This window comes from Lygodium microphyllum, chromosome 7 (genome assembly GCF_053477565.2).
Source record: "Lygodium microphyllum isolate KBCC chromosome 7, Lygodium_microphyllum_v1.1.10, whole genome shotgun sequence".
Taxonomy (NCBI): domain Eukaryota; kingdom Viridiplantae; phylum Streptophyta; class Polypodiopsida; order Schizaeales; family Lygodiaceae; genus Lygodium; species Lygodium microphyllum.
In genome coordinates, this window is record NC_141141.1 from 55,324,980 (window position 1) to 55,349,338 (window position 24,359).

General features: G+C 46.2%; 2 protein-coding genes across 4 annotated transcripts in view; one reads left to right on the plus strand and one right to left on the minus strand.

Annotated features, from left to right (window-relative positions):
- Positions 1–24,359, plus strand: part of STRS1 (DEA(D/H)-box RNA helicase family protein) — a 105,146-nt gene that overhangs the window by 69,038 nt on the left and 11,749 nt on the right. The gene's annotated exons all lie outside the window — the stretch shown is intronic.
- Positions 22,768–23,431, minus strand: LOC148033467 (uncharacterized). Its single transcript, XM_087682241.1, has 2 exons — positions 22,969–23,431; positions 22,768–22,928 (listed from the first exon to the last, which is right to left on the minus strand). The coding sequence occupies exons 1-2, from the start codon at positions 23,429–23,431 to the stop codon at positions 22,768–22,770; spliced, it is 624 nt and encodes a 207-aa protein (XP_087538367.1).

A 24,359-nucleotide genomic window follows, 5' to 3' on the forward strand; every position in this document is an offset into this window, starting at 1 on the left:
GTCTTGTTTTGCCTCCCATACTGCTGTTGCACTCTGGCCTATTCTTCCTGGGCGCAGACGGATCAAGGTACTGCGAGTCCCTGCTTTTGTGTGTTCGTTTGCTCGGTTTCTGTCTTCCGTGAGCTTTGCACCTGCACGCTTGCAACCTGTCGTCCACGAGCTCTGCCCCTGCACGCCTGCAACCTGTCGTCCGCGAGCTCTGCCCTTGCACGCCTGCAACCTGTTCGTGTGGCGCCCTGATTTGTTCCTAAGACACAGACACTGCGTTGGGAGAAGGGACAGCTCTGCCCTAGGCAGAATCAGGCCTGCTGTCTGAGCCTTCTTCAGCGCTCCCTCTGAGCGCCCCTATACAGAGCTTGTGGTCCAGACATGCTTCTATCCCATGTGCAATCTAGCCCTGTGCACTGATAAAGAGAGCAGACCCACCCTTGCGCGCGCGCGCACACACACACACACACACACACAGAGTCATGAGGACGTGAAAATTTGATGCTTTGTTTATGTTTAATTGACATTTGATTAAAGGATTAATCAAATGTGCAATTAAAAGATGCACATGTGTTGCACATGTGAGGTGCAAGCTACTTTTTCACAATTGAAGGCCGAAGGACCCTGTGAAAAAGATGGGTGTCAAAGGTAAAAAGTTGTAACAAGTTACATTTGTTAGATTCTAGGTGAATTTTGGTGTCAGTTTGCCCCTAGGACCATTAATTGGCCATTAAGTGTCAGTGGTGACACTAGGGACTAGGCATTAATTAATGGGTTTTTTCTTATCCAAGGGTTAATTAATGCATGGGACCACTTTGGATTGCAAATGGCCTAGCCAATTAATTTTTGGATAGGCAAGGTTAATTTTCTAGGCATGGATTAAGGGCTTAATTAATTTTTAGAATTAATTAATTTCGAAAATTAATTAAATGGCTGGAAATTACTGAAAATGGGTTAAGAAAGCTGCCACTTGGCAAAACTTTCCCATGCAAGTGGGGGAAAGGATAAATAGGGCTGAAGGGAGAGGGAAATCTCGTTTTTTCATTTTGGAGCTGTTGGAAAGAGGTGTTGGACTGTTGCTGCCAGCTTTTGGAGCCAATTCCCAACCATTGGAGACCATTTTGGTGATGGAGATTGCATATTCTTGACCTTGGGAAGCTGGCAATTGCTGCTGATGCAGTTTCTCCCTTTGATGCTCCTATTGTTGTTGGTGCATCCGTTTGGGGCTGGTACAGCAGGGCAGCAGCTGATTTTGATCAGTTCTTTGCGACAAATCTCAAAATTTTCTCTCTCTACAGCATTCTCTCATCTCCTCCAGCCTATGCTCAGCCATTCTTAGCAATTCTCAACCATTCGGAGGAGATCTCAGCCATTTTTGGTGGGCCGATCTGTAATTTCTGCAGTAAACCCTAATTTACAGCAGAAATTAGGGTTTAGCAGTCACCTTGGGATCTGTGCAAGAGATTGAAGGCTCAAGGGACTGAAATCAGCAGTTGATAATTGAAGATTATCAAGGGATTTCAGGAGCCAACCCATCCCGAATTGATTTGGGGCAGCATTTGGCCAGCCAAAGGTCAAATTGGAGAAGAAGTCCTGGGTGAATCAAGGGGCAAATGACCCAAAAGGCTTGCTGGTCATTTATGACAGCAAGAGCAATTGGTTAGCATGAGGAGATTGAAGAATCTCAAGTTGTACTCCTTCCAATTGAATGAAAGCTAAAGAAATACCACGAGGGGCGTCAGTTTTGGGGCCAACAGGGTGTCTACTGTCCAAGAATGTTATGCTAAAGTGTGTATTTCATTTTATGTGCATTTATTTATTGCTGTAATTTACTCTTAAATCAGGTTATCACCACCCATTCCAAAAAGGAAGACTGGTTTCAAATGTTTTTTGTGCTGTGGAGCATAAACAACACGCTTTGGCTAGAACTTCTTATGTATATAAGGATTATGTAGTTTTCTTTAGTGGTCGATCTTTGCATAGATTGAGAGTTATGTTGGCTGTCAAATCCTCCCTACAACCATCGTTGGTCTCTCAGGAACCTCATGGCCACTTTTTGATTCTTGAAATAATTTGAGGGAGAGGTTTTGTGGATTGTAGGTGTGTATGCTCCTTTTAATGCAAGGGAACGTCGTTAGCTTTGATCTTCACTGCCTTGCCATGACTCGTCAAGGCTTTGTCATGGGTGATTTTAATGCTTGTGTTTTTGCGGATTAGATGACCTCTCTGCATTCGATTATGGATGGTCCTGTGAGCGACAGGCTTGGGATGCTCTTGCAGCGGCATCTTTGAAACAGGACATGTGGTCCTGGATGTATTCTTCACAAGTCGGATATACTTATTGTTCTTTTCAGCATCCGAATACTTGGGCCAGATTGGATAGGATTTACATATGCCAAAGTGATTCTTTTCTTCCTTCAGTCATTGATATGCGGGTGGAAAGACAACATGTTTTGTCAGATCATTACCCTTTGGTCTTGGAAATGAGTCAAAGACCTGTTCATGCATTTAAGGCTCTCCTTGCCCAGTTGCCTCTTCGCTTTAATCAATCTTTTTTGCAGCAAAATCAGTTTTTGGAAGGTGTTTAGCAACTGATAGCTTCTTTTAGCTCGAAGGTCTTATCTACAAGGATGGAAGCATGGGGTCATAGGGATAATGTGCCATTATCCCGACAATATGGTATTCGGCATGTTTCCTCGTTTCGAGCAGAATTGTAGCATGCTCAGTCTTTATTAGCTCATTCTTTGTCTCTGTGTTAGATTGGGGATTCCAACGATGACTTCCTCACATGCATTGAATGGTTGAAATGCAGGGTGCAATCTCTTCAAGAAGAGGAATTTGCAAAATACAAATTGTTGTCCAAAGCGGAAGCTTTACATGATAACAACTATCAAACTCATCAATTTTTTGCTCGTCTGCATCAAAAATATGCTTGGGAAAATATTGTATGCTTAAAGGATGGGCAAGGTGATATGGTAATTGATTTTGCCTCCATTATTCGGATGACTGTTGACTTTTATAGGGCCTTGTTGGGTCAACAAGAGATTCTTTCCGAAGTTGTTCTCTCTGCTTGAACATATATTTGTAACCTGGTTAGTAATCAGGTCAAACCAGAATGGGTGCCTTTAATGGAGGTTGATATTTCTGAAGATGAAGTGGAAGAAGTGCTGTCCCACTTTCCTGGAAGGAAAAGTCCGAGCTTGGCTTCCTAATGAGCTGTTTTCATCCAATGTGCAACTGCTAAAGGACCCATTAACTCGCTTTGTGTCAGCAGGTGTGGAACTCTGGTATGATGCCTTCAGATTGGAAGATTGCTGTCATCAGGTTGTTGCCCAAGGTTCCCTCTTCGACCTCTTTGAAACACTGGAGATCCATTTGAATTACGGGATCGTTATATAAAATCTTCTCCAAAATTATTGCCAACAGATTGTAGAAATTATTTCTGCACCTCATTCATCCATGTCAATACGGTTTCATTAAAGGTTGGAATATAATGCACAACATTTTGAATGGTCAACTAGGAATTGATTATGCCAAAGCTTCTAGCCAGCATGTTGTTATGCTTCAGCTAGATATTGAGAAGGCATTTGATCATGTTAGCTGGTCATTTTTGCGGCAATTAATGTCTACAATGGGTTTTGGGTCCTACATGATTTCTCTAGTTGATACCATCAGTCAAGGTGCTGTGGCTCGTATTGCTCTTAATGGAGGGATTATGGAGGAAATTGCCTTGTCTCGGTTTCTTCAGCAAGGCTGTCCTCTCAGCCCTTTGCTGTTTGCTTTTGTAACTCACCCGATGCTCTCATTATTGGATAAGTTGGCAGCTCAAGGAGAGATTGCTGGCTTAACTCTTCCCGATAGTGACTAGCTTGTGGGCCAATCTTTGGTAGATGATTCTTTTATGTTCCTTAAGGCGGATCGTATTAATGTTAATCGGGCAATGGTGGCTTGGAATCTTTTTGCTTTGGCATCGGGCATGCAGATTAATACTCAGAAATCCACCCCTCTCTCCTGTACGGAGAATGATCTGCAGGCCTTGGGCCGGAATGGAATTGTGATCCCAAGGGGCAATATAACCAGACACTTGGGATATCCTATTGGTGTGGAGGTTGCTTCTTGTGCCTTGCTAGATTGGATCCTGAATTCATGACAGGTTCATGTACTGGAGATCTCAGAGTTGGCCTCTACATGTTAGACTAAAAGTGGCTCAATGTATTATGATCAGTATGATTTCGTTCTTTCTGCCATTGCTTCCTTGGACTAAGAAGTCCCTTTTGGATTTTGTCCAGCGTATCAGATTTATGTTGTGGAAAAAGAAAGGCAATTGCTTGGGGCACGTATGGATCTCGTGGTAGCATGTGACCACTCCGAAGAGGATGGGGGGTGCAGCTTTGTTGGATGTTAACTTGCATATGGCCGCTTTGAGGCTATTCCTTTTGCAGAGTCTTTGCATTCAGTTTCACCCCTGGTCAAATGTTGTCGAATTCTTCATAGAAAAGACTGGCATCTCTCATGGTAGCACGGTTATTCATGCTTCCTGGTGACATGCTCTTAATTCTACGAGGCATATAAAGGTCTCCCAATCTTCTCTCCTTTCTCATTTGATTACTTCTTGGTAGGAGATGCTTCGTTTTGTAGTTTGGCGTCCTCCGGATACTCGTAAGGAGGAAAATTCACTGCAAGGAGAAATAGTGGCTTCTTCAAGGTGGTTGTATTGGCCACAAAAGGATTTGCAGCGAGACAAGTTCAATTGGATGGCTAGGTTAGGGTTGAAGACTGTCCGTGATGGTGTTATTCCTAGGGAGCCCCGTCTTTAGTCTTTTAGGTGTATTCGTCAGTACTTTAGGGTGCCTCCTGGATACAGGGACATTTGGTCGTCCATATAGGACAATCTTCAGAGGTTCTCTCCTTTGCTTGCGTTACAGCCAGTGGATCCATGGCGTGATTGGATGTTTATACTTCTTGATGATTTTGAGAAAAGGTCAGTTAATCAGATATATCATCAGATGGTGGAAACTAAGAGATGGGTCACGGGGAAAGTTAATAAGTTATGGCATCTTAGGGATAGTAAAAAGAAGTGGCGGGAACGATTTATCCAGCTTTGGAAGTCTAAGGTTCCGTATCAGGGTAAAGTGTTCATGTGGAGGCTGCTCATTGGGGGTCTTCCAACAGGAGAGATGCTTCGTGCCCGAAAGATCTCTCCAGGTCGTTGTGTTTTCTGTACTACATGTGATGAGACATTGCTTCACCTCTTTGTCTCTTGCCCTATTGCGCGACAGATTTGGAATTTCATTTCCCGTGTGTCATCCTCGGTAACTCAGCACCGCATACCTGTTTGTTCGTGGATTATGGGAAACATGTCCTCTATGCCCTCTTTGCGTTCAGACTGTTTCTTCCTATTCCATTTCCTTAGATGGACAGCCCTGTGGCATATATGGCATACTTGCTATGCCTTTATTTTTGATTCAGCATCGGGCATCCATGGGCATGTGGCCCGTGTGCGTGGATTAGCGTTATGTCAAATCTCTTCTATGATATCACCTGACTTGGTTCTTTGGGATATTGCTGCTCCTTGCTTGGTGATTGTTCACTCTACTCTAGCTGTTCCTTTCGTGTGATTTATTAGTGTTGTTCATGTAATAGGTTGTTCTAGTTGTTTTGAGAGCTTGCAGACCTCATGTAAATATTAGACAAAGAGAGAATGTGAGAGACAGAGTATGTTGACCTGATGGTCTGATGTAATAGAAAGTAAGAGATACAGAGAGAATGTTGACCTGATGGTTTGATGTAAATATTCACTAAATTCAATTCTCTTTACGGGGGGAGAGAGAGAGAGAGAGAGAGAGCCTAGGTGCTTAGAAGTTACTATATAGATCACAAGTTTCATACTCAAAATCGAAGCTTTCTAATTTTCAAGTTTTGAAAGAGCTCTATAGAAGGCATAAGCTGAAAGAAGCTTTTTGATGCGTATAAGGATTTTGAAACATAATTCATATGCTAATTGCAAAGAAGGAACAATTCTAAATAAGTGCATAATGCAAAAAGAAAAGTGATTGATGCCTAATTATCATCTCATGGTTCCTTCTCCTCTCCATCTCCCTCTTCCTCTTCCATTTCATGGTCTTCGATTGGGGTAGGCAGATCCTCTTCATCCTCCTCCTCATCATCGACATCTTGCACAAACCTAGAATCCTACTCACTTTTATGAAAGCCTATTTACACGTCTCAAGAATACTCTGACTTCATTTTTGTAAACAAATGTAGATTTGCATTGATAAGAACAAGGTCACCTGTTCTGTGAAGCCCAATGTTATTTCTTTTCCTTATATGGATGTGACTAAAGGTACTCCAAAGCCCCTCTAGTGCTAATGATGAGCGAGCTTGGCCAAGAATCTTGATAGCCAAGTTTTGTAGCTCATTGGAGTCTGCTCCATAGTCCTCCCACCAAGGCACAACACCAACATGGAATTTGCAAGATAAATACAACATTGAGAAAATAATTCCTTATTGATTCAAATTATAATACTAAAGAAAAGTTGCATAAATATTTTAAAAATGTAGATGGGATTACCTATCATGTTGAGCATTAGGCCACCCAAAAATTCCCTCCTCATTACGAAAGTTTGCAAGTTGATCTTTGATCTTTCACCAACCTGCATTCCTTAGGAGTAGGAATCAACTTCTGAGGAGTTGAATTCCAACCTTGCACCACCTCTGCATTTGCTTGAAGAACTTTTCCCTTGTGTTGGAACTCAGGATCCAATGCATAAGCTGCACAATGTAATGGAGAGTAATACAGATTCCACCTACTTACCGCAAGTTCTTCAATCTCTTGTAATCTAGCATTATCTATCTTAATGGATCAGGTGTTTGCTATCATCTGATCCTTTGCCTCATAAATCTTCCCAATATAGGGAACATCACTATCCACATGATGCAATAACTTCACAATGGGCAAGCACAGAAGAAGTAAATGTTTCAGGTCTCACCAATAATCCTCTTGGGTGATGGTGGTATAGAACAATTGTGCCATAATTGTGCGAGAAGTAGGCCAACCCTCCCATTTTGGACCAGCCACCATTTTCTTCAATGCTAGTCGCATGTTGCACAAATGACAAAGCATTATAAAGTTATATGCAAATCTGGTCTCTGAATACTTCAAGAACTCTTTCTTTGCAAACTTCGTGTATAATGCAAATGAGAAATTGTGATGAGCGATGAATGTGACTATTTCCTTACCTATAGTGATAATGGTTTTTACCCAAGGCAAAGCACCAATGGCCATGCATGGATTCCATGTGATAGTAGGATACTTGCTCTTTAATAAGCCACTTGCTGTTCTATTGGTAGCCTCTACATCTGATACAAATTGCATAACATTCTGTGGTTTCACATATTCCACAACCTTCAAAGCTCGCATAAGACAAGAGCTGTCTTCTGTCGTGGACCACACTTTGTGGACAGTACTTTGCTACGACAAGCTACAAGCACTCCCTGCAAATAATGATTGCATACATTTGTCCATCCATCACCTAGTAGTGATACACCATATGAGCTCCACCTTTGCTTTATTGGTTGTATGGTCTCTTTAATGCTCGAGACCTCATCCTCGAAGCTTTTCCTGCAAGGCATCATATATGGGTGGTATGTAGGTGGGGCCAAATTGAGCAAGATCTCCGACCATCTCCTTTAAGAAAGAAGATCACACAACATTGAAAGGTATCCCACAAGAATTAAAAAAACGGGCTACTATTGCATTCCACAAGAATTGCCTTAAGAGGTTGGTCGAGAAGATGTCGCAATTAGAATCACCTCCACTAGAGAAAGAAGATTGGCTTTCTCCGTCTCAATGTGCATGAGGTTCACAGGTTGCGTTAGTGGGTTGCCTTGATGTTGGAATAGCAAAGGGATTTCAAGGAGTCCTTGATTCTTGAAACATTTTGTGCTCTTTGTTCATTCGAACATGCTCCTCCATAGGGATCTTGACGCAAGCCTTAATCCCAGTTCCACTAAGACCAAGTAGATGGGCTTTTACCCTTTCTACTGATCCCTCTTTTTCAATGGCATAGTAATGGGACATCCACCACCTAGCACTACCTTTTTTACTATTGTACTTGTGTAAGATCTTCACTTGATGCCACCAATATTTGGCTTGGGTTCTCTTCTTTGTGCTAGTCTCATTGAGAGAGGCTTAAGCAGCTTCGGGATTCATATTCTGAGAGGATAAGAAAGCTTTAGGCTGGCTGTGTGAGAGAGAGAGAGAGAGAGAGAGAGAGAGAGAGAGAGAGAGAGAGAGAGAGAGAGAGAGAGAGAGAGAGAGAGAGAGAGAGAGAGAGAGAGAGAGAGAGAGAGAGAGAGAGAGAGAGAGAGAGAGAGAGAGAGAGAGAGAGAGAGAGAGAGAGAGAGAGAGAGAGAGAGAGAGAGAGAGAGAGAGAGAGAGAGAGAGAGAGAGAGAGAGAGAGAGAGAGAGAGAGAGAGAGAGAGAGAGAGAGAGAGAGAGAGAGAGAGAGAGAGAGAGAGAGAGAGAGAGAGAGAGAGAGAGAGAGAGAGAGAGAGAGAGAGAGAGAGAGAGAGAGAGAGAGAGAGAGAGAGAGAGAGAGAGAGAGAGAGAGAGAGAGAGAGAGAGAGAGAGAGAGAGAGAGAGAGAGAGAGAGAGAGAGAGAGAGAGAGAGAGAGAGAGAGAGAGAGAGAGAGAGAGAGAGAGAGAGAGAGAGAGAGAGAGAGAGAGAGAGAGAGAGAGAGAGAGAGAGAGAGAGAGAGAGAGAGAGAGAGAGAGAGAGAGAGAGAGAGAGAGAGAGAGAGAGAGAGAGAGAGAGAGCGGAAAAGAGCGGCGTCGATCGTGTCGTCTATGGATCGTCTTCCCCCACGCCAGCTGCCAGCCGCTGAACCCGTCGCTCGTCGCTGCGCCCGTCTGCACCTGTCCTTCGTACGCCTATCGCAGCAGCCGTCGCCCGCCTGTACCTGCGCCTGTCACGCTTGCCACGTCGTCTGTACCTGCGCTCGCTTTCGTCCACACCTAGCGTCTGCCCGCCTGCGTCAGACGCTGACGTCCGCCACGCCTGTCGAACGCTCCCCGTCGCCTCTACCTGCTGCACCTGACGTCTGACATCTGATGCCTGACGTCTGCCCGCCTCACGCCTGACGTCTGCCCCGCCGGTCCAACGCTGCCCATCACCGGTACCTGCAGCGCCCTGCAACTCGGCACCGCCTGTGCCTGACCCCTTCACACCGCGTGTGAAGACAGCAGTATGGCTGGCCTGGACTTGGATTTTCTTGACCGGACGGTGGCAGCCCTTGGCCCTGATTCTGATGCAGAGGAGCCGGAAGATATGGTGCCATGCACGGAGGAGTTGCCACCGAGTTCTGAACTGCCGCCTGTCGGCAAACGCTCCAAGCATACGCCTGATGAGCCAATGAGTCCTCCGGAACGCTCCTATGCGCAAGTGGCCTCTGATCCTGTGGATTCGCAGGAAATTGACTGGGAGCATTTGCTGGACTTCGCCAATACTCTGCTCGGCGATTATGTCCAGCATAATACCGAATCTTTTTCTGTTGCGGGAACGGATGATGTGCTGGACGCCACGGTGGACCCCAAGTCAGTCTTGCGATCCTTCTCGGCGTTTTATGATCGTGCAGTTATACTTTTCTTCACTGGCAGGATCCCAGTGCTTTCGCATATTCGCCAGTGGTTGCACCATCTATTGCAAGGGGAGTCTGTTGAGGAGATCTTCCTTGGACCTCGCGGCTTTTATGAGGTCCTGCTGAAATCGGAAACGCATCGCGTTGAGCTCCTGTCCAAGTTTCCGCTATTCTTTGATCGCCGCCTGGTCCATGTTGTGCCATGGCGCCCCATGGCCGACTTCCAGCGTCTGCTTCAACGCGAATGTCCGGTGTGGGTGGAGGTGGAAAATTGTCTGGCGGTCTATTGGCCCATGTTGAAGGATGCGATGGCAGTTGTGGGAACAGTGCTGGTTCCCCCAAGCCTCAGGGCGATGAACCGCAACCGTTTATGCATGCTATGGGACACGGCCAGGAAAAGGCCCGCGTGGCTTCGCCTCAATTGTTCGGGCATGCATCCTTTGTATTTTCGCTTAAAATGGGGCAATTTTGCGGGCCACTGCTTTTCATGTGGTAAATTGGGGCATTTCATGGCCGAATGCCCTGAAAAGCAATCGTCTTCGGAGGATGCGCAGCTTGTGCTGCCCAAGGACGACATGGTGCTTGATGCCACGCCCCAGGAAGCCCTTCAGTCTCCTCATGTCATGGATAAAGGCAAACAACAGGTCCTGAGTGTGGATTCCCGTCGCACTGACTGGATTGAGGCACGTCCCAAAAAAGGGAAAAAGTTGGATGCAGGCCTGGCGGATCCTGGGCCTACCGCGCCCCAGGATTCCGTGCGCACGTATACGCGCCGGAAAGAAATGGCCACTTCACAGCAGGCTGCGCGTCCTACGGCCCCGTCTGCCCCCCGTAATCAGTCTCCAAGGAGAGCCTATACCGATGGCCCCAAAGGCCCACCTGCCAAGCTGGAATTCGATGCCAAAGGAAATGTTATTACACCCTGGGATCGGCGTTATCCCCGTCCCTCTCCCAAGGCAGTGGATTTCCCTTCTACCTCCAAAGCAGGTCGCCAGAATTCTTTTGCAATATTGGCTGATTTTCTGGATGAGGGTGTCCTGGATGCTCTAGCGGAAAAGGTGAAATTGAGGCAGCAGGCGCCTCGTTCCTGACTTCCTTCTTTGAGGATACATGAAGATAGCCACGTGGAATGTGCGAGGCATTTGCTCTCGCCATAAGCAACATGCCATGTGGACCGTCTTGCATGAGAACCAGTGGGATGTATTGTGTGCAGTTGAGCACAAAAGTCACGGTGAAGCAGGAAAAGTGATGGATTGTCATGGATTCCGTCTGTTTTATGCAGGGACCCATGCTACGCACTATTCGGGCGTGCTGATGATTGTCCATGAGAAATATCAGCCTGTCCTTGTTAAAAATGATGTGCAGGGCCGCTTGCTGGTGATCGAAGTCTTATTTGAAGGAGAGATTTTATGGCTGTTGGGCCTCTATGCTCCGAATGATCCCGCATCCCGACGGGATCTTTGGTCCACTTTGCAGGGCTCCATGTCACTCGGCCGAAGGGGGTTTTTGATGGGAGATTTCAATATGTGTGTTGACTCTTCTCAATCCACTTCAGGGCATTCGGTAATGGATACGCCGGAAAGCCGGGTGTGGAGTTCCTTTGCTTTGCATGTACTCAAGCAAGATCTTTGGTCGTGGCTTCACCCTTCTTTTTCAGGATTTACTTTTCATTCTGCACAATATCCAACTACATGGTTGCGACTGGACAGAATGTATATCATGTAGGGGGATGATTTTCTTCCCGAGATGCTGGAAATGAAGGTCTTGCGGCAATATGCGTTGTCGGACCATTTCCCCCTCCAGCTTGAGATGCGGGCACACTCTATTGCACCTTTTGTGCAATTCCTGGATAGGCTCCCTTTACGTTTCAACTCCTCTTATTTGAAGCATTCAATTTTCCAGGGCTATATGCAGCAGCTGATTGAGAGGTTCTTATTGGACTTCGCCTCTGAGGGCTTGCCTTCATTTGCACGGCTGCTCTCTAATGTGCAGCGGGTTGCTCGCCAGTATGGGATCCATCATGCCTCGCTTTGCCGCCGACGTCGACATGCAGCAGAAGACTTACTGGCTTTGGTCCGTTCCTTGCTCCTGGATTCCCCTGATGATGATTTTCTGCTGTCTCTGGAGAGGCGATTGGCCCATCTTATTCAAGTGTTTCAGTTGAAATCTTATCAACAGGCCAAGCTGCACAACTTGACGGACACATTGCAAGATAGCGCCTGCCAGTCTCATAAGTTCTTTCGCGCCTTGCATGCGTCTCCGGCTCGCGAAAATATGACCAGACTCTAGGATTCGGAAGGTCGCTTGGTCACGGATCCGCAGACCATTGTCACCATGTGCAGAAACTATTTTATGGAACTTCTTGGTTCCTCTTCCTCGCCTTCTAGCCAGGTTACGCATGCCCGCTCGGTCTTCTATCATCTGGTCCACCAGCAGGTTCCAGTTGATATGCAAGCCGCTTTGGAGACGGATATTTGCGAGGAAGAGGTTATGGACGTTTTGTTGCACCTGCCGAATGATAAAAGTCCTGGCTGGGATGGTCTCACTAATGAATTCTTTCAGACCTCGGCCACGCAGTTGGTGAAGCCATTGGTGGCCATGTTTCAGCAGGTGTGGGAAACGGGGGTCATGCCCTCCTCATGGAAAGAAGGCCTTATCAAACTAATTCCAAAGGTCCCTTCGCCGTCAAAGTTGCGACACTGGAGACCAATCTCTTTGATGGGCTCCATGTATAAAATCTACTCCAAAGTGCTGGGGAATCGGCTTCACAAGCACCTTCCAGCTATTGTGCATCCTCTCCAATATGGTTTCATTAAGGGCCGCAACATTCTGCATAATATCTTAAATGTGCAAATGGCTATTGACTATGCGCGGCACTCCGGTCAGGAAGTGGTATTGATCCAATTGGACTTGGAAAAGGCGTTTGATTATGTGGACTGGTCTTTCATTGCAGACCTCATGTCGGCTATGGGCTTTGGTACCCGAATGTCCCGATTGATCTACACCATTAGTGCTGAGGCTTCCTCCAGAGTTATGCTTAATGGTGGAGTTACAGAGCCCTTTGTCCTTGCACGCTCGGTCAGACAGGGTTGTCCTTTGAGCCCTCTCTTCTTTGCCCTGGCGACTCACCCGGTCCTTTCAATGTTATCCTCCATGGCAGCCTCTGCTCAGCTGGCCGGGCTGTCTCTTCCGTTGGGTCAGCACTTCGTTAGCCAATCCTTGGCGGATGACACCTTTATGATTTTGCAGGCAGACAGGGACAACATTCGAAGGGCATTAGATGTTTGGACACTCTTTGGTCAGGCCTCTGGGCTTCGCATCAGTGCCCTTAAGTCAGCCATTCTCAGTTGTACGGAGCCTGATTTACAGTCCTTAGGCTGGCAAGGCCAGGTGGTTTCCCGTGGCTCCATTGTCAGGCATCTTGGATACCCATTGGGGGTGAATGTACGGCCAAAAGACCTGCTGGAGTGGATTTCACAAAAACTGGCAGCGAAGTTTATGTATTGGAAGTCGCAAGCGTGGCCATTCCATGTCCGCCTCAAAGTGGCCCAGACAATCATGCTTCCAATGCTAACGTATTTCCTGCCTTTGTTGCCATGGACGCCTACTACTTTGAAGGCCCTCACTCATCCCATCCGTTTCATGCTGTGGAAGAAGGATTCACTGCAGGCCGGCATTTCCTGGATTTCATGGTCACACGCATGTACCCCTAAGCGCATGGGTGGAGGAGCTATTTTGGATGCGCACACTCATATGTTAGCTCTCCGTTGGTCCCTTTTTCGTGCCATGTGTGTGGATCATCACCCATGGACCATCATAGCCCGTTATTTTCTTGAGGACAGCGGGCTCCGCCATGGCAACACACGGCTTCGGGCCTCCTGGTGGCATGTCCTTAATGCTGACTCTCGTGTTTCCAGTCCCTCTTCCTCTTTGTTACTGCACTTGGTCGGCTCTTGGAAAGTGGTGCTCCAAAAGGCCCGTTGGCACCCAGTAGGGGACCGCTTGCAGACTAACTCCTTTCAGCTGGAATTGTTGGTAGTATCCAGACTCCTTTCATGGGAAGATAAACATCAACTCAGACCAAGATTTAATCGCATGGCCCGTTTAGGTGTGACGTCGGTTGCGGATGCTACCCTTGCCACTCGCAATGTCCTTGTGTCGTTTCGGACTGCTCGGCGACTCTTCAAGATCCCGCGTGGATACCGTGATTTATGGGAGCAGCTATCGTCGGAGCTTCGGGGTAGGCAACCCTTTCCTGCCTTGGCTGTGGATCGCCCTTGGCAGGATTGGGACCTTGCAGGCCGCCTGAGTCTGGAAAAGGCCTCTACTAACCAGGTATATCATCTTCTTGTTCAAGATCACCAATGGCTGGGAGAGAAAGCTAATACTGTTTGGGGACTGCGGAAATCGCTGTCATGGTGGCAGAAAACGCTGATGGAGGGCTGGCTAAATAAGACACCTTTCAAATGCAAGGTTTTTCTTTGGCGGGTCATGATTGGTGGTCTTCCTCTGGCCTCGGCTCTTGCCAAGCGTCGCATCTCGAATGGCAATTGTTTCTTCTGTACTACACTGGCAGAATCGGCTCGACATCATTTTCTCTCTTGCCCGCTCGCCAAGAATATCTGGTCACTCTTGTCGCACATTTGGCGCGCGGTGGTGGGGTCCTCGCTAACTCCTTTCGACTGGGTTTTTGTGCGCCCGAAGTATCCCGCACCGCCACAGTTGCATGAGAAGATCTTATTTCACTTTTTCAGATATTGGGGATGCTGGCACATTTGGACCACGCGCAATGCTTTTCTCTTTGATTCGGCCTCTAATGTACCGCGACATATTGCCAGGCTTAAAGGGCTCTTGCATTGGCAGCTAGATATCATCCGACACTCCGACTTGCTCCCTCGGGAGGATTTGCATCCGTGGCATATGGCAATTGCCTCTGGGTTGTTGCCATGATTGGTGTAACCTTTTCAGTGCATTACTACGCGGCTTCCCCACACGTTGGCCCTAGGGCCCTCGTGTATCTTGTAATCAGAAAAAAGAGAGAGAGAGAGAAAGAGATAACCTCTTCACATGACGGCTTTGTGTCATCATGTATCTTGTAATCCAGTAATCTTGTATTTTTTTCGTAATTAATACAATTACCTTTTACGGAAAAAAGAGAGAGAGAGAGAGAGAGAGAGAGAGAGAGAGAGAGAGAGAGAGAGAGAGAGAGTGTGCTCTTAACGTCTCTAAAAGGCTAGAGTGGCCTATGAGACCATAACCAATACAACTGGTATCATCATCTCTCATCAGATAAGAAGAGATAAAATTTATGTGTAAGTTTACATGGTATATTGGAATGAGAAGTATGGAAACTGAAAAAGTTGGAAAAAAACTAAGTTTAAAACGATGAAGAGTGTAGGGTATCTCCCCTTCAGTCTATGGAATCCACCAAGACTCTGCAAGCTACCTCTGATTGAGTCACCGTGCCAATCTGCCTCTGTAATAATGAGCAATCATGATGCTGAGAGAGAGAGAGAGAGGTGGATGCTTAGCTTGATGGTTGATTTGGATACTCTAGCCTTGGATGGCATGGGGCAAAGCTGAAGTGCATATTTATAAGGTTTCTGGATGTAATGAGCATTCCTCTTTGGATAGGGTGGTAAATAACCTGATTAAGCACTTAATTACAGCAATTAATAAATTCACAAAACTGAAAACACACACTTTACCACTTTAATCTTGGACATTGGACACCTTGTTGGCTTTAAAATTGACACCTCTTTCGGTATTTCTATAACTTGTATTGCAAATGGATGGAATACAACTAAGATCCTTTGATCTCTGCTAATCCAAGTGTATCTTGCTGTCAAAATTGACCAGCAAGCATCCAAACCAATTTGCCCCTTGGTTTCCTTGGGGATTGGCCTTTACCTTGCTCCTAGATAGACAAATTCAGCCCCAAATTTGATATTGGTTGGCTAGTCTTTTGAATCTCTTTGAAATTCCTCAATTTCAGTTGTTGGAATTTAAGTCCCAGGCCTTAATTTTGAGCATACCTCAGATGGCTCAAATAGTTGAAAAATGTTGAAATAACTTGAGGGATGGCTAGGGATGGCAGCTATAGCTCAAGCTTCGAATGGTATGTACTCTTGTTCCCCTCCTCCCTGCCCTTTGTCCTTTACTCCCGCACTTTAGTGAGCTCTCTTGAGCTCGGTCTGGAGCTACATTTCAGCTCAGTCATCACAAAGATAGTTCAGATTTGGAAGAACATAGGGCAGCCCTCCCCCTCCTTTGTGACAACAGCATTTTGTGACTGTCAATGCTGAAGACACATATGGCTCTCCCCCTCCTTTGGCACTTGATTTTGTAGCCCTTCGGGCGTGCTTGAGATGAGATCTATGTCATCCACCCTTCGGGCGTGCTCGAGATGAGAACTATGTCGTCCGCATATAGTAAGATGGGTATCAGTATCCCTCCTAGGCTAGATCCCTCCCCTCCCAATCTATCCAGGTACTCTGATATCTCATCAATGTAGAGATCAAATAAAGTAGGTGAGAGTGGGCATCCCTGTTTAACTCCAATGGTGCTGGTTATCTTCTTTGACAATCCCCATGGTATTCAGACTCGGCCGATTCGTATAGTGTTGGTATCCCCCAACGCATTTCGGGCAGGACCTCCAGTTCTTGTAGTCTATACATGAGCATGGTAGGGAGGGAGGGAGAGGGAGAGGGAGAGGGAGAGGGAGAGTCCTTTGACAGTCCTTTGACAGGGAGGGAGGGAGGGAGGGAGGGAGGGAGGAAGGGAGGGGGAGAGGGAGGGAGGGAGGGAGGGGTGGGGAGAGAGAGAGAGAGAGAACGAAGCGATGGCGATGGCGGATCAGATTAGCCCTGTTCTGCGGGTGCACCTCCTTGCCCTGTGCGTAGTCTGAGTCCTTCCCTTAGTGCCGCGTAGGTTCGACTTGGCCCTGCGTACAGAAGGAACGCGAGCGAGAGAGAGTTGTCTTCCCTGCCCGACAACCTGGCCTTGTGTACAGAAGGAACGTGAGAGAGAGAGAGCGTGAGAGAGCCGTCTTTCCTGCCCGACCCGTCGAATCTTGCCCTTGCCTTCCAGACGTCCTTTTTCCGCCCTGCGTGCACTCTGTCCCAGCACCCCCGGGTATCATCATCGACCTGATCTGCATCCTGACATTCCTCTAGCACACTGCCCTGTGTCTGACTTCAAGGATCTGTCTGTGACAGCCTGCTCTAATCCCAAAGGAGACAGATTGTGTTAAAGTTTGTACAAATAGTTGTGCAGAATATAGATTTGTGGAGAGGACCTAAGGTACAACGACTTGCAGAGAGAGAGAGAGAGAGAGCACCCTGTAAATAGCTTCAGATCTCGGGTTAAAGTGGTGATACAATATGGCTGGTCTGGATTTGGCCTTTATCGACCAAACAGTGGCAGCCCTGGATCAGGATTCAGAAACAGAGGAACTAGAGGATATGGTTCCTGGCTCAGAGGAGATGCCACTTGGTCCTGACTTCCAGCCTGTGGGCAAACGCACCAAGCATACTTCGGAAGACAAAATTGATCATCAGGAATGTTCTTATGCTCAAGTTGCTTCTGATTCTGTGGATTCTCAGGATGTTGATTGGGAGCGTTTGTTGGAGTTTGCCAACACTCTGCTTTGTGATTATGTTCAACATAATCACGAAGCGTTTTTTGGCTCTGAAACTGAAGATGTTCTGGAAGCCACGGTGGATTCTAAAAATGTGTTGCGCTCATTCTTAGTGTTTTATGAACGTGCGGTTATACTCTTCTTCACTGGTAGGATCCCAGTGCTTTCCTATATTCGCCAGTGGGTCCAAAGTCTACTACAAGGGGAGTGTGTTGAAATCCGAGCAGCATCGTGCCAATGTGCTGACTAAACTGCCATTGTTTTTTGATCGCCGTTTGGTTCATGTTTTGCCAGGGCCAATGGCAGATTTTTAGCGTTTGCTTCAATGCGAATGCTCGGTGTGGGTTGAAGTGGAAAGCTGTCCGGCTGTCTACTGGCCACTACTGTTAAAGGATGCCATGGCCGTTGTGGACACTGTTTTGGTTCCTCCGAGCCTACGGGCCACGAATCATAACCGTTTGTGTATGTGATGGGACACTGCTCGGAAAAGGCCTGCTTGGTTACGTCTTAATTGCTCTGGCATGCATCCTTTGCACTTTCGTTTGAAATGGGGTAACTTTGTGGGGCATTGTTTCTCGTGTGGAAAATTGGGGCATTTTATGGCCGAATGTCCAGTGAAACAACCGGCTTCAGATGCTGAGCATGTTTTGCCTCCCATGGAAGATATGGTGCTTGATGCTCCGTCACAGGATGCGACCCAGCCACCCAAAGTTTTGGATAAAGGCAAACAACATGTTTCCGGTTTGGATTCTCGTGACAATGATTGGGTAGATGTACGTGCCACGAAAGGTAAAAGGTTTGATGCTGGTATGGCGGATACTGTGCCTAATGCTTCACAAGATTCCTTGCATACTTATATGCGCAGGAAAGACATGTTGTCTTCAGAGCACACTGCTCATGCTATGGTCTCTTCTGTTCCTCACCCTCAGCCCACAAGGAAAGTATATACGGATGGTCCGAAGGGGTCACCTGCTAAGTTGGCTTTTGATGCTAGAGGTAACGTAATTACCCCATGGGATCGTCGTTATCCCCGTTCCATTCCCAAGACAGTGGATACACCGTCTACCTCTGAATTTGCTCGTCGTAACTCTTTTGCCGTGTTAGCTGATTTTCTGGATGAGGGAGTCCTTGACATTTTCATAGAAAAGGTTAAATCGAGGCAAGCTTTGTCTCGTTCCAGATTTTCTTTTTTGAATACACATGAAGATAGCTACGTGGAATGTGCGAGGCATTTGTTCTCGCAATAAGCAACATGCCATGTGGAGCTTATTGCATGAGAATCAGTGGGATGTCTTGTGCGCTGTTGAGCACAAGAGTCACGGTGAAGCAGGAAAAGTTGTGGATTGCCATGGGTTTCGCTTGTTTTATCCACGGACACATGCCATGCATTATTCGGGTGTGCTTATAATTGTACATGAGAAATATCAGCCTGTTCTTATTAAAAATGATGTATATGGTCGTTTTGTGGTGATTGAAGTTTTATTTGAAGGAGAGATCTTATGGTTACTTGGGCTCTATGCTCCAAATGACCCACTATTCCGCCGGGATCTTTGGAATTCTTTGTTGACCTCCTTGTCACTTGGCAGACGGGTTTTTTGATGGGGGATTTTAATGTGTGTGTTGATTCTTCACAGTCCACATCAGAGCATTGATGGACGCTCCGGAAAGCCGTGTGTGGAATGCGTTTGCTCTTGCGGTACTTAAGCAAGATCTCTGGTCATGGCTACACACTTCTTCTACATGGTTTACTTTTCATTCTGCGCAGTATACAACTACATGGTCGCGGTAGGACCGCATGTACATCATGCAAGATGATGCTTTTCTTCCTGAGATGCTCGAAATGAAAGTGTTGCAGCAATACGCTTTGTCGGACTATTTTCCTCTACAGCTTGAGATGCTTGCACAACCCATTGCACCTTTTAAGCAATTTTTGGATAGACTCCCTTTGCGTTTCAACTCGTCTTATTTGAAGCGTTCAATCTTTCAGGATTATATGCAGCAATTGATTGATAGATTTCTATTGGACTTCTGCTCTGAGGGCAATGCTTCTTTTGAACGCTTGCTCTCTAATGTGCAGCGGGTTGTTCGGCAGCATGGGATCCATCATGCCTCTCTTTGTCGGCGGCGTCGACAAGTAGCGGAGGAATTACTGGCTTTGGTTCGTTTATTGGTGGAGACTCCAGATGATGTATTTCTGCTGCCATTGGCTATGCGTTTGGCTGATCTTATTAAAGAGTTTCAGTTAAAATCTTATCAGTAGGCCAAATTGCAAAAATTTGACTGAGAATTTGCAGGATAGTGCTTGTTAGACTCATAAGTTCTTTCGAGCTCTCCATGCATCCCCTGCTCGAGAGAATATGACTAGACTCCAGGATGCAGACGGTCAAATGGTCATTGATCCTTGGACTATTGTGAATATGTGCAGGAATTATTTTCTAGACCTTCTTGGTTCTACTGCTTCACCTTCTGACCAAATTACTCATGCCCGCTCTGTTTTCTATGATTTGGTCCACAATCAGGTTCCGCATGACATGCAAACTACATTGGAGACTGATATTTGTGAGGAGGAGGTTATGGATGTTTTGTTACACTTGCCCAAGGATAAAAGTCCCGGTTGGGATGGTCTCACCAATGAATTCTTTGAGGTTTTTGCTACTCGACTGGTGAAACCTATGACTGCTATGTTTCAGCAGGTGTGGGAAACGGGGTTCATGCCCTCCTCATGGAAAGGACTTACCAAACTGCTTCCAAAAGTTCCTTCGCCGTCTATGTTGAAACATTGGCATCCAATTTCTTTGATGGGTTCTATGTATAAAATCTTTTTCAAAGTGATGGCGAATCGGCTCCATAAGCATCTTCCTGCCATTGTGCATCCTCTTCAATATGGTTTCATGAAGGGTCGAAACATTCTGCATAATGTCTTAAATGTGCAAATGGCTATTGACTATGCAAGGCAATCTAATCAGGAGGTGGTATTGATCCAATTGGACCTGGAAAAGGCTTTTGATTATTTAGATTGGTCTTTCTTTGCAGAACTTATGTCTACTATGGGCTTTGGTACTCGGATGTCTCGTTTGATCTACACCATTAGTGCTGCGGCTTCTTTGAGAGTTATGCTGAATGGTGGTGTTACCTAGCCATTTGTCCTTGCACGCTCTATGAGACAGGGTTGCCCTTTGAGTCCTCTCTTTTTTGCCATTGCGACTCATCCGGTTCTTTCGATGTTATCCCATATGGCAGCTTCTAATCAGTTGGCTGGATTGTCTCTTCCTTTTGGACATCACTTTATTAGTCAATCATTGGCTGATGACAGCTTTATGATTTTGCGTGCGGACAAGGATAATCTTCGCAAAGCATTAGATGTTTGGACTCTCTTTGGTCAGGCTTCTGGTCTTCATATCAATGCTTTGAAATCAGCCATTCTCAGTTGCACGGAGTTAGATTTGTAGTCATTGGACTGGCAGGGAATGGTTGTTCCTCGTGGTTCCATTGTTAGGTATCTTGGGTACCCTTTGGGTGTTGATGTTCGGCCAAAGCAACTACTAGAGTGGACTTCGCAGAAACGGGCAGCTAAGTTTGTGTATTGGAAGTCACAGGCGTGGCCCTTGTTTGCCTCAAAGTGGCTCAGACAATTTTGTTGCCAATGCTCACATATTTCTTGCCGTTGTTACCTTGGAGTACTACTACATTGAATGCTCTTACTTAGTACATTCGTTTCATGTTATGGAAAAAGGATTCCTTGCATGCAGGCATTACATGGATTTCTTGGTCGCATGCATGTACCCCCAAACGCATGGGTGGTGGGGCTATTTTAGATGCCGAAACTCATATGCTGGTACTCCGTTGGTTTCTTTTTCGTGCCATGTGCTTGGACCATCACCCGTGGGTCTTTATAGCCCGTTATTTTCTTGAGGATCACGGGTTTTTGCATGGTAATACCCACATTCGGAGCTCCTGCTGGCATGTTCTTAATGCAGACTCTCGGTTTTCTAGTCCTTCATCATCCCTGCTTGCTCATCTGGTATGTTCTTGGAAATTGGTTCTCCAGAAGGCTCAGTGGCATCCTTCGGAGGACCGCTTAGCTACTAACTCTTTTCAACTGGAATTGTTGGCAGCCTCGCGATTACTTTCTTGGGAAGGCAAACATGAGCTGAGACCAAAATTTAACCACATGGCACCCTTCGGCTTGACTTCAGTTGCAGATGCCATCCTTGCTAGTCACAATGTGTTCATATCGTTTCGTACAGCCAGGAGGCTTTTCAAGATCCCTCGTGGATACCGTGATTTATGGGGACAGCTTTTGATGGTTCTCCAGAGTAGACAACCCTTTCTTGCCCTTTCTTTGGATCGTCCTTGGCAGGACTGGGACCTTGCAGGCCGGCTGAATTTGGAAAAGGCCTCACCTAACCAGGTGTATCATCTTCTGATTAAAGATCATCAATGGCTGGCTACTAAAGCTAATATAGTATGGCGATTGCGTAAATCTCAGTCATGGTGGAAGCTAAGTGTGATGGAGGGCTGGTTGAACAAGACACCGTTCAAATGCAAGGTCTTTCTTTGGAGGATGATGATTGGTGGTCTTCCTCTTGCTTCACCCCTTTCCAAGCGTCGAATCTCCCACGACAATTGTTTCTTTTGCACCATTAGTGTGGAATCGGCCCGTCATCAATTTATTTCTTGCCCTCTCGCTAAGAAAATCTGGTCACTCTTGTCAGCGGTTTGGCGAGCAGTGGTTGGCTTCTTGCTAAGCCCTTTTGATTGGGTTTTTGTGCGGCCCAAATACCCTACACCGGCATAGTCGCATATGAAGATCTTGCTTCACTTTCTTCGATACTTGGGCTGTTGGCACAATTGGACCATTCGGAAGTACAAATGACCAACTTCGTATCGTGAGTTACTTCAAGTAAATTTCAAATAGCCAATTTATTTATATCGCATTTAGCTAGGTGGATTTGACAAGCGTAAGTGCATCCTAGTTCCATGAAATAACCATGCATAATTGCAATACTTCTACGTAAATCAAAAATAGGAAGAAAACCTGGACTTGTGGGCTCGGTGAGATATCCATTTTCTTTGTGTCTTTGCCATGACTTTTGTAACTCTTTTGTTGTTTAGTACTTTATAAATATAATATCCATTACGAGAGAGAGAGAGAGAGAGAGAGAGAGAGAGAGAGAGAGAGAGAGAGAGAGAGAGAGAGAGAGAGAGAGAGAGAGAGAGAGAGAGAGAGAGAGAGAGAGAGAGAGAGAGAGAGAGAGAGAGAGAGAGAGAGAGAGAGAGAGAGAGAGAGAGAGAGATGAATGAAATGAAATGATATATTAACGTCTACTAAGGGCCAAAATGACCTCTGAGACCATGAGTTACAATCATGTGTATGATGGTACAACTGTTTGGGCAAAATATGTATGTAGCACAAAGCAAAATGAGAAAGGAAACTAACTATGACTATGTGTAAAACATAGAGCTCTATCTAGTAACAATGAGCTTCAAATGGTACAATCTCATGTGGGTATGGAGGACCTAGCTCTAGCCCGAGCAATAATCCCTTGTATCTGCCTGTGAAGGTGTCGTCGGTGTCTGTGTCGAGGCCTAGGACGTCTGGATCGGCTAAGCTGAATGGCTCGATCAATCAGTACTCCTTGTCTGTGTGTGGATTGTGGCAGTGAGAGAGGCTCTCGTGTGGACTGTGGCTGTAACTGCATTGTTCTTTTGAGTCTCCTTTGCAAAGAAGTCTGTGAGTTGCCTCTGTGAAGGGCCTCGATGTTTTGGAGCAGTTGTATTCCTGAGGCGCATGTCATGAAGCCGTCGCATCTCAAGAAGAAAGAGACCAAGGCATCGCTGATGGGTAAAATCCATGACTCCGGATAGTGGTCCAAATCCGTCTCTAAAGAGACAGTGGAAACGACCACGGACCTCATAATACGCTGGGCAGCGGCAAATACAATGCTCCTTTGTTTGTGGCTCTAATTGGCATATCTGGCATATGCGCTGCTCTGATGGGATGGATCTATATCTGTGAGTCTCAATCTCTAGTTGATGCGAGGAGGTGCGCAACTGGCCAATAGTACATCTGATACCATGGGAAAGGTGGGTGTCCATGTATCTCGAGTGAACAATAAATCCATCATCTGTAGTATGAAGGAAATGCACACGGTAGAAAGCCATCTTTGTCCCTAGCTCCTACCTTGGCATCAACCATGTCCGCCTGATATCCAATTGGGTAAGATCCATCGTGATGATCTTGCGAATCTCTAATCTACTCAGATCAAGAGACGGTGCATCAAGGGAGTACTGGAAGGGGGGTAACTTGTCCATGCTAAAGCCATGCAGCTCAAACTAGGTCGACATCTATGCATACCAACATGAAGTATCAGCCTTTTTGGCAAGCTGCGTGGAGGACTCAAGGGCCAACCATGCATATCTGTGTTTGGGTAAGTCCCATAGGCTATGTATTTATGCGATCGATGGGGTGAGGGCCTCTATCACAATCGGTGTAGTTGCTGGCTCGGCTTTGATGATCTCATGTGGCACTGAGGCCTTACATCTGATTATCCTGGATATCATGGACACTAGGGGTTTCTCCATCGACCTCCATCCGTCATAAGTGCGCCTTGATCTGCTATGGTGGGCAAGACTGGGCCGCCATATGTGTACTCCATAAAGTAGTGTGGATGTGACTAGTGTATCGAAGAGCCATAGCTTGGTGCAGGGTGTAGGGGCCGATTAGACACGCAGATCGAGGAAGACTGTCCTATACGCAATGAGAGCGAGAGAGAGGGAGCAGAGTAGAGAGTGAGCACGTTTTTAGGTATAATAACAAGTGTGTACCTTTAGGTTTTTATATAGATATATATGTGTAAGTACAAGTACTAAGGGTGTGTTCACACGCGACTATATTTAAAAGGCACGAGGCCTTTATTTCCAACAACCTCCCACCTAAAGGCAATGTGCCTTTAGAGAAGAAAAGAATCAGCTAAGTTTAGGTAGGTACAAAGCTGAAATACATATATCTATCCAACTCCCATCATCTGTCGACAATGAGCAAACCGCTCTGTTGGAAGACCCTTGGTGAGAAGGTCTGCAGGGTTATCAT